This window comes from Vigna angularis, chromosome 6 (assembly GCF_016808095.1).
Source record: "Vigna angularis cultivar LongXiaoDou No.4 chromosome 6, ASM1680809v1, whole genome shotgun sequence".
Classification (NCBI taxonomy): domain Eukaryota; kingdom Viridiplantae; phylum Streptophyta; class Magnoliopsida; order Fabales; family Fabaceae; genus Vigna; species Vigna angularis.
In genome coordinates this window covers 19,292,364-19,302,936 of record NC_068975.1, presented here as the reverse complement: position 1 = coordinate 19,302,936, position 10,573 = coordinate 19,292,364, and the positions used below count along the sequence as shown (strand labels likewise).

The following is a 10,573-nucleotide window of genomic DNA, read 5'->3' as shown; positions in this document are numbered from 1 at the left end:
TTTAGATAAATTAATTCAGATTCTTTTAAATTCTAAATTTTAAATTCTTAATTTCAATAAGATATTGTAATGTTAAAATTATTATTAAAAGAATTATATATACGTTTTGAGACTACTCTTTTATTGAAAAATCTGAAAATACTCAAATAGGTTATACTTTCCAAATTCCAACCCCATACTATAAACATTTGTTTTTGCTATATTCAAGAATGTTCACCACAAAAACTTATAGTCCGAATTCATTCAAACCCATCACTATGCAAACCAATCATGTGTTGAGAAAGACTCAAACTATTTAAGAAGTAAAAGCCTACCAAATAAAAATATTGTTCAAACCTGTTTTAAGTATGAACTGAAATGTCATCAAATAACACTACACAACACTTATGATACAGTTCCAGTTCGTGCAGCAACACTCTAGAAATTTGCATTATTATTGCAGTATCTTTTGCCTAGCCTGAATGAACAAGAGCAAGCGAAAATATTCTGCACAAAAGATCTTATGATACACTGGCTCATATCAATGAAACTAATTGGATAGCAATTGAAATTACTCAACAATAGTTGTCTCGTGTGAAAGAAATCTACTTTCAAATACAATCAATGGAAAGAAAGATAACAACACACTTGCACATTACACTCAACACTGTACACCTATGAAGGCAACTACGAAGTTAACAATCAATCGGATTCCCACATGACCGTGTAACTACTATTTACATTCTCACACCAACTTTGGACACAGATTACAACACAATGAGAGATTATGGCATAGCTCTACAATCAGCACTACCATACCTTTATGCATGACTTCTAAAAAATTGTTTATACAGCCACTTCCATGAGCTCTACAGGTTCACAGTCCGATCCAGAAGTTTCAAACACCTTGATATCTTTATTATTACCATTATTATCTCCATTCTTGATACTATCATCATCATTGTTAACTCTGTCGTGCTCATCACAGTTATCTTCATCACAACAACCATGTATCTCAATATTATCAGCTTCAGTATTTTTTTCTGAAGAAGAGGGTTTATTATCCAGGACACAGACCCCATCTTCAGTGAAGCCCTCACAAGACACATGCTTCTGGTCCTCAATAGTCAGTTCATCACACTTCTTACTAAAAGGATCATGACATGAATTAACAAAACCAACAGTGTCCCCAACTTTGTCCATTGATGGGGACACGGAAAGCTTCGTGTTAAAGCTATTATTATTAGCTGTGAAGAATATAGTTTTAGTTATTTCGGGTTTTGCCTTAATGTCAATCCAACTGTCCCCTAACCAATCTCTAGATATTCTTAAATCCTTCTTGCACACTTCCATCAACAGGCATTCCCCTGATACAAAATAAAATAAAAATAAAAATCTATTAAAAAAGGGAAGATAAAATTATTTAAAAAGCTCTAAAAAGGCATTAAAACAACATACCAGGAAAGTATACTTGAACACTATCATCTCCACAGTGATCAATTCTAGTTACAACCCCCTCCCACCAGCCGTCACTCCACCATGCATCAACTGCATGTCCAACCTCAACAGCCAGTTCTTGTTCCTCAAGAGTTGGAGTAGGTCTTATGGTGGGCCGGCCAGAATGCCTCATCCCAAGTTTATCAGGCCTAGCACACTTGAAAGCAGGGACCCATTCCTAAAATATTGAGAAAATTCAGATAAAAGTTTGAAAAGTGGGTGCTGTAGAAGTATGCAATAAATGACTTTACAAAACCTTTTCTTGGAAAATTCTGTTTTTCATTTGGTTCAATAACTATATCTTTCTACCGTCTTAAATTGTATACTTTGCCATTCTAATCCATGTCATAATTGGCCATTCCATTACCCTCTACATGTTTTAATATAAAAGTAATGAATTTATTGTAATTCACTAGAAAATCTATCCATGCATAAAACCTGCCTACATTATCTCCTGACATTCTTACAAAGCCAGTACACAGTCAAAGAAATACCTCTAGCTTAGTTAATCCCATGAGATTCAATCTAGATCCCTGATTAATTCATTCTAAGTTTATACAACAATTCACATTAAACTTAAACTAGAATGATTTCTAATTCTACACACAAACCAATTATTTCATCGCTTAGAAAGATTTACTTTGGCTTCAACTGCAACGATTAAAGAACAGTTGCTAAAAGCCTAAAACTATATAACCTTGTATTTTCTCTTTCTGGTTCAAGATCAACCTTTAATTGGAACCACCTTTATTTATGCACATATTTTACAAGCAAACTAAATACTGACCAGAAAATCAAATATAGAATATTTCAAAAGCTTAACTGTACCTCCAGATTTCCATTTCCATCTTCATCCTGGACATCTTCATATTGGACTTTCAGCTGTTTCCGGGCTACCTGAACAACTGTACACCTGAACCAGCAGCCTCTGATGCCACTATCTTGACAAAGCAACTCAATCTTGTCATCAACCTTGTATGTGTGAATAGACCAAGGTTGATAATCAACCTGCTTCCGAGAAAGCAATCTCCTTTCTGGTCTTGCATAATTTGCAACCTGGAAGGTTTTGTATACCATCATTTGCTTACTTCTCATCAATTTCCTAACTCCCTGTTGACTTATCCAAGACTGAGGAGACCCCTTATCACTTCTGCTCCTCTTGGCTCCTACCTTGACATCATCACATGCAGTCAAGTCTTCATTTTCTCCTGCAAGTCTATCAGGGTTCTGGATTGAATCAAGGTGCAAGTAAGAAAGAATTGGTTGGGCATAGTAGCCACGTAGTTTACTCAAGTCAAAGGGCTTAACTTTGTTGCTTCTAAATTGCCTAAAGCACAAATGTGTTCTGTCCCTTGAAGTGGGTGTAAAAAAAGACATGCACTTTTCATAATGTTCACGAGTCAAGACTGTGGCAGGACCATCTACGCACTCTGCACTAATAACTTGAGAACAAGGTGTGATAAAAACTTCTCGAGGGTGAGGATTTCGTACAGGAACTACACCCTTGACTTCCTGATTATGGTGAAACCACCTCACCTTGACCTTTTTCTGCCCCCTTCTGTCTTCATACATATCCTCTACATAAGCAATATAATGATTCTCTCCCTTGCCCATAACAAAAACAAAGGACTGAATCTGGAAATCAGGAAGAATGTAAATGTCAGGTATGAAACCATTTATATATTATATCCACAGAAAAAGGAAACTTCTTTGACTAATAGATTTTTCCTTTTTGAGAGCGGGGTCATTCAAGCATCTATGATGTGAATGGCATCAAGCAAATATCATGCAACCAAAAATTTATTTCATTGTTGAGAAATTTTCATGTAACACACCTAAGTACAAACATCATTAAGGAATTCACTTGTCAATACTAGAAGAAATTGATTATGTGTTGACTATTAATGATAGGAAGCTAATTAGAAGTTGACGACAAAAACAAGGAGTTGACATCTAAGCTAGAAGTAAGATCTTCAAGGAATTTAGTTCAACGCCTTTTCACCTCTATTTTGATGCCATTCCTCCAAAAAGCAGGAAAATGCTTAAGTTGTTTGCCACATCTCCATGCAATTCCTGACCAAACAATGTCTGAATTGGATAATTTGGAGTTACTCATAGGAAAGTCCTGAGAAAGAGGAGTACGTAGATGTCAAAAACATTCACTAGAAACAATATAAAGGAAAATATTAGCTAGGGGTTGGGGGGAGGGGAGAACAAAAAGGGACATACCTTATCATCTGTTAATTGTGCTCCAGTAATTTCATTTATACTATCATTTGTGGTCTCATGAGCTTGAACCAAGTTATGACCAGGTGATACTGTGATTTAAAATATAAAATAAGAGATAAAAACATTAACAAGACTGCAGATATAAAATTCAAAAAAGTAGTATGTAAAACACCCCCCCCCCCCCCCCCCCCCTAACTTTTTAAACTAAGCATGTTCAATGTTATATCGAATGAAGAAATTGATAAAGGTTGATAATAGGAGCTTAACATTATTTTCCAGGAATCTACTGCTGCATTACGTACCAAATTACAGGTCAGTCCCTCAACTTTTATGTAATGATACTTACACTTTTTATAACCTCATTATATTCCTAGCACTTTTTTTCTTGGAACAGGAGCGGTACTGAGAACATATTTAGCCAACATCATTTTACATATAATAGAAGATTGCAGTTAAGTTGAAAGGGTGAAGAGTAAAGCAACAAATTATAAAAGTAACTAGGATACTATAATAGCGTTTAATAGGCATGCATTGTCAGTGTAAAAGTACTTACACAGCCAAATAATAAAAAATTACATGTATAACTTCTAAGAAAATTTACTATTATTATTATTATTATGAAGGTCAGCAAATTTTCCATACATGACAATTTGAAATAAGAAATTTTTACATTGTCATTGCATATATTATTTATTCTACTGAAACATTATCCAAGTCCTTAACCCTACATTAAAGTCAATAGTATAAGTGTGTCTCAAAAGGAGTATTTTCAGCTGGAGAAAAAGAGAAGGAAGGGAGGGAGAGCTTGATGAAGAGAAAGAAAGGAAAAAGCTTCAATTATTTGGATTTTAAGGTGACTGAAGCATCCAAAGCCCTCCGTGTTTGCTTTGCTTGTCTATTTCTTTTTTTCTAGTTGAAGAATAACATATTTGTGTTATTCACCATCAAAATAGATTTATACTGCTCTAGCTTGCTTGTTCTTGAAATAACCGAGTTACAAAATTGAATTTTGTAATGTTAGGGAAGGTAATTATTGTTTCTAGGTTAGGTTTCAAGCTCTAATTCACTGAAAATTTTGATGCTTATCTTATTTGTATTCAAAAATAGGAAAACAGCGGTTCTTAATCCTTTTCTTTTTCTACTGAAGTATGGTACTGGATGTTTTGAATGATTGGAAATGGTTTTAGCATGGAAATTTTCATGTTTGGAAAAATATTTCACACCAGTTGGCGTCAAGGTACTAGACTGTTAGCACATAGATGCTGAACCTGAAAGTGACTAGGCAAAAATCTTTACCAATCTTCTACGATTATTTATGATATTAAATTTCTTAATGCTTTCACTATTTTCTTTTTTATTTGAGAAGATCTGCTGTTTTTATTATTGGAAGGATAAAACAGGGATTTTGTCACAATGAACAGAGGGTACTAGTACAAAGGTAGAAAAAATATTCTCATATTGAACAAATACAAGGAAGAATAAGAAAATATTAAAGAAAACAGCCAGTGAACAAGAGTATTGATTGAGCCACATCCATATGATATGCGCTCCTGTAACAGAGAATGGCACCAAATATTGGTTCATTGATAGAACCACATCCATATGATTGCCTTACAAAACAAACACATATGCAGTTGTTCAATAGTCTACATCACTTTGTTGCTCATAAAGTCATAATTTCCTAAGTTACTTCTCACATTATTGTTCGACATGGTATAATCAAATATGTTATAAAAGACTGCAACAGGCTAAAATAAAGTATCAACGTACCACTTCTATCTCCTTGCAGGTTCTGCTTTGATAGCGTTGATGTCAGCCAATCCACCACCTCTCTTCTAGATCTCCATTTGAAACCAGTTGGAATAGAACCTTCCTTACCACAAATTTCAAGGAACTCCTCAGCAACAACATAGCACATGTGCCTAACACTCCTCTCAGTACCCACCACTGCAAGGATAGATTCTCCAGCAGCATCCTTCAGGTAATAGTGAACCACACGATTACCACGCTCCTGTGAAACAAACTGCTCTTTCCATTCCACAAAACAGCGATTGTTCACGGCCATCTTAAAGAGAATACCAGCAGGAGTTAACAGAACACCAGATATGCACTTGTTTTCAAAACAATGGCAAAGGGTGCAGACCCATTGGATTCACCAGTCCAAAAAGACAATCAACCAAATCCATAACATAGAGGAAGAAGCTTTCAGCATACCATCATCCTAATACAAACAACCTTTTGAACAACCTCAGTCTCCCCACTACTAGGAAGAACCCTACTCTGCTTAACAATAATATGAGTACTACATAAAACTAACCAGAATCCTCAAAAACCAAGTACTTTTTCATGTGGGGAAAAAGTCAGAAACCCTAATTAAGCACGCATACCCTCCAAATTACATCAAACAAAAGAAGACAAAAACCCCTTCGAAATTATAAAAGGGTTTAAAATCAGATAAAAACATCCTGTAATGTTCACTAATCGATCCCTCTTTTCCAATCTAGCAAGCCTCCAAAGAGGCACGATCCTCGTCTCCAGAAACTGGAAATGCTCCAAAGTTGACCAAAGCCACAAAAACCTCAAACAAACATATGTGCCTCCGAACAGATCAGAGAGAAACCCTTCAGGAAATCTGATCCAGGAGCCCAAAAATCCAACAGGAAGAGAAAAACTGGGCCTTTGGCTGCTCCAGAGGTGACAATCAGCCAAAGGTCGAAAGAATATTCCAATTGAAAGAAGAAAAGGGGTCCCAATAGAAAGACTGAAACTTTATAGCATACCCTGAGTATAAATGGTGACGGTGATCCCAGATGAGTCAAGAAAGAGGGACAGCGGTAAAGGTTTGGTCTGTGGGAACACTGAAGAGGAAGAAACGGCGTGGGAGGGGAGAGACAGGGGTGAGAGATGATGAAAGGGAAGATAAAGAAGAAGAAGAAAAGTACCTTGAGATTGCCATGAACATGGAGATGAAGAGAAAGAGAGTTGCAGAACTGAGGAATTGTGCCTCCAACAATATAGCTGCAGGCGTTCTATTATGAAAAAAATAAAAAACAAAAATACGAGAGAGAAAGTGGGGACCTGTTTTGTTTGGTTTTGTTGCAGTGAAATATTTTTCTACTCTTACATAAATATTTATTTTCTCTAGTTCGATTCTGAAAATTTGAAAAATCGGACATCACATAATTATTACGTTTATGGTATATTGTATATCCAAATTAGAGAAAATATTTCATAAACATCAATTTTATAAATATAAAAAATTTATTTAATTTTTTATTATTTTCCTATCATACTATTTTAATTTTTGAATGAAATTAGTTTATATATTAATATTTTATTATATAAAAATTTAAATATAGTTAAATTTGAGAAAGTATATTAAACATGTGTTGTTTAATTTTCTTTAACTTAAGCTAAATCGATTAAATTAACTATTAATGTAATTATTAATGTAATGTCTTAAATTTTATAGATTTCTTATTAAATTTATTTAAGTTATGTGATTCTTATTTTATTTAATTATCTTTTATATATATTTGTCTATTTCAAATTTGTTATATGTATTGGTTTTTTAATTTTATTTAAAATTAGATTTAGTTTGTCTCACATTTTAAATTATTTTGATTTTCAAACTTTATTAATAGATGGATGTAGTCACGTGTCCTAACACAGTTACAAATTTGTTGAAGTGACGAATGGTATTGTCACATGTGTACCACATCTTAATGTCCATCTTCTCTTCTCATTTTCCATACTTTTATATGGCATTTCCTCCCTTTCTCATCTGTATATTCTACCCATAACCATTATACTAATCACCACTTTTTCTTTCATTTTCTTCCTTGGCAATTTCCACACTTCATTGGCTATCACATGTTGGATTCACAATCATTATAGTTTATAAATCAAATGGCATCAAAGCATACACATCTCCAATAACCAGTTATGCGACAATGCTATAATAGGATAATTTCAGTTTTTTCGTTTATAGCCTTTCTGCTTCATACACAAATCGGCTCATCATCATCTTTACAAGTTTTCAACTTCCATCCAACAAGACTTTGGTGAACCATGCATGGCAAGAATGTGTGGTTTCTGACAATAGCACCCTTATAACTTACTCTTTCTTACCATTTAATCTTCAACCCTATGGAACCATTGATTTCATATCCGACAAGGTTTCTAAAGCCACTGAAGATGTAAACTCACAAACCATGTTGAGAAAGGTAAGAAATAATTTGTATTTTCATATTTACACATTTTAAGTTTGAGTGTATTTTGAGCTTGTGAGTTATGCACGTTCATTGAATTTTGAATACTTTGAAGGTGATGGTGGATTGCTACTTGAATGTGTTTAATGGTTTGGGAGACACTTGGTTTCACTTGCATCGAGCATGTTAATCATTTTCTTTTTCTAATTGACAATATTTTTTCCTGTGAATTTGAATCATTTTCTATATTTATGTAAAATTTAAGGTGTTAAATTGAATTAATTTTAACAAATATAAATATTATAACTTGTAATTCAGTAAATAATATGATATAATATCATATATATGATTGATTTTTGTGATGAATTGATTTTGACATAATTTAGAATCGACACAAGATTATACACAAGCTAATTTTAAGTTATTTGTATGTTATTTTAAGTTATGCATAACAAATAAATAAAAATCATACAAAAATATTAATATAGTTATTTATAGTAATAATTATATTAACTTAGTTGTATGTACAAGATCACCGAAAAACTGAACAAGTTTTTCAAAAAAGATAAAGGACAATAATACAAATCACTAGTTAGAAAAAAAAAAAACAAAAATGATCACTCAACAGCATCCTCGACCTCCATCAAAGGCATTTCAACACCTAAGTTATCCTTTGCTAACACCAATGGGTGATCATTGCAAAGATAAATAGAAGAGAGAAAAAAAGTAGGGTAAGTTAGTGTTAAAAAATATCTCCACATAATTTAAAACAAATAACATATTAACTTAACATATATAAAATCTTATAACTCATATGAACATATATATAGATGATTCTAGACTAAATTATTTAGTTACATGCTTTGACATAAGGCTCCACTATAGGTGTGCACTCATAGTAATATTTATGCTTTGCAAAGTCATAAACACAATGGTGATCACCCCACTACACAAGGTTAATCTTTCACGCCTAAGACCAAAAGTCTAGGGTAAAGATCTCCTATCATTTTCTCCCCCACCTCATTCATCTTTATATGAGTTGAATGGTTGGTAGTATATCAAGATACCTTTTAAACTCCTATATGTGAAGCATACACTAACAATCACCAAGACATAGAATTTCTCCTTAAATTTCTCTCCATAACAACACCACGCATCAATATATCAAAAATTGTCATATATTCACACAATCGTTATACTCATCAGCAACATCAAGAATGATACAGATCAATACCAAACAACCAAAGAAATCAACTAAAAACATAGAATATGATTTTGCGCTGAGTTGCAAGAATGGTGCTTAGTGTCATTTTTCTTGCAAAATGACTCGATCAAGGAGACCATTACGTCGCTCAACGAGCTAGGCTTAAAATGGTTTCTGACTTATAGTGGAAAGTGGCGCTCCGTAGTGCCCTACCACCGCTCAATGGGAAAAGATGGCCTTCAGCGGTTTGGAGCTAAAGTTTTTCTAGACTTGTAGTGCCAAGGTAGCGCTTAGTGTCACATCAGTCTCACTCAACGCCATATAAGAAAATAACCACTTCAAATCTATGATTTGGGAAACTAGGAACATGTTCAGACGATCAAAATGGTATTCCTAACTAAGTGCTTGAATCAAAAATAGTTCTTAATGTTAAAATGAACACCAAATTGATCAAATGGCCAAATCCTAAGTTTTCTCAATCATCATAGTCCAAGCACAATTGACACTCAGTTCGTGGAATTCAACACCCCATACAATTTAGCACCAAACCAACAATCATCTTCAACATACCAAATTCAACCAACAATATCTAACTATTCACATTAAAGCATCTAGTTTCCCTTGCTTGACAAATGTCCAAAAAAACTCAAAGGGTCCTAAGACAACTCGACAAGCATAGGACACTCCATTTGCTCCTACGAGCAACAAAAACATGATCAAGACACACTATTAGAACCACTGATCTGTAGAGAGTCTTATAAAAGACACAAACGTCACGTGCATGCTAAGGTAGCTCACATGCATGAAAAAACACATAAACTAATGTAAAAAGCATAAATCATCTTATTACTTTGTAGAAACTAATTAGCTGAAGTACAAGACCTTGCCTCAAGGATCACTCAAGCATCTCGGATCTTTAGAGAGGTGACCAGGAGGCAAAACAATTTCATAATCTACTGGTCCAATTCTTCTTAAGATCTAATATGGGTCAATGAACTTAGGAGAAAGTTTTCTCTAATGAATAGCCCTCTCCACACCAGTGGTTGGAGTTACTCTCAAGAAAACATGCTCTCCAACTACAAACTTCAAAGGTTTCCTCCTTTGATCAGCATAAGACTTTTGTCCCTAAGTGTTCTATGGAAATCTATCCATTTTATACCCTTTAACAACTGATTTTTTGTTACAGTATAACCTAAGTGGTCTTTTAATTCCTTTCATAATACACAACCCTGTAACAAAAATCAGCCATATACCTTGGTTTGATGTCTTAAGATGCTACAAATTATGCAAAATCATAGTGGATAAAGCCATAAGGGTTTGATTGAAATGAGCCAAGAAACCATACCACTAGCTAGCATGAAAATGTAACCTAAAGTAGATCTTAAACTATCTTGGAATCCTACAAAATTTTGTCATAATACTTAATAATCTCTAACTAGTCTGACCCTATATA

The 10,573-nt window shown here is 34.0% G+C and overlaps 1 protein-coding gene across 2 annotated transcripts; it reads right to left on the bottom strand.

Annotated features, from left to right (window-relative positions):
• Positions 1-518: 518 nt before the first annotated feature.
• On the bottom strand, positions 519-6,788 carry LOC108343065 (uncharacterized). 2 transcript variants are annotated; one of them, XM_017581110.2, is made up of 7 exons: positions 6,648-6,788; positions 5,476-5,770; positions 3,706-3,794; positions 3,479-3,601; positions 2,305-3,111; positions 1,438-1,654; positions 519-1,346 (listed from the first exon to the last, which is right to left on the bottom strand). In XM_017581110.2, the coding sequence occupies exons 2-7, from the start codon at positions 5,768-5,770 to the stop codon at positions 826-828; spliced, it is 2,052 nt and encodes a 683-aa protein (XP_017436599.1). In that variant the 5' UTR covers positions 6,648-6,788; the 3' UTR covers positions 519-825. The 2 variants fall into 2 exon arrangements, with proteins under 2 accessions (XP_017436599.1, XP_052735067.1); XM_052879107.1 differs by having other exon boundaries at positions 6,486-6,770.
• Between the last annotated feature and the right edge of the window lie 3,785 nt (positions 6,789-10,573).

What these genes read in the sequence shown, in the direction of transcription:
- LOC108343065 (XM_017581110.2), bottom strand. Translation starts at nt 5,770, where the DNA reads ATGGCCGTGAACAATCGCTGTTTTGTGGAATGGAAAGAGCAGTTTGTT. An exon ending in CCTGCAAGGAGATAGAAGTG is followed by an intron (nt 3,795 to 5,475) that starts GTACGTTGATAC and finishes TTTAAATCACAG; the next exon opens with TATCACCTGGTCATAACTTG. An exon ending in CACAATTAACAGATGATAAG is followed by an intron (nt 3,602 to 3,705) that starts GTATGTCCCTTT and finishes CCTCTTTCTCAG; the next exon opens with GACTTTCCTATGAGTAACTC.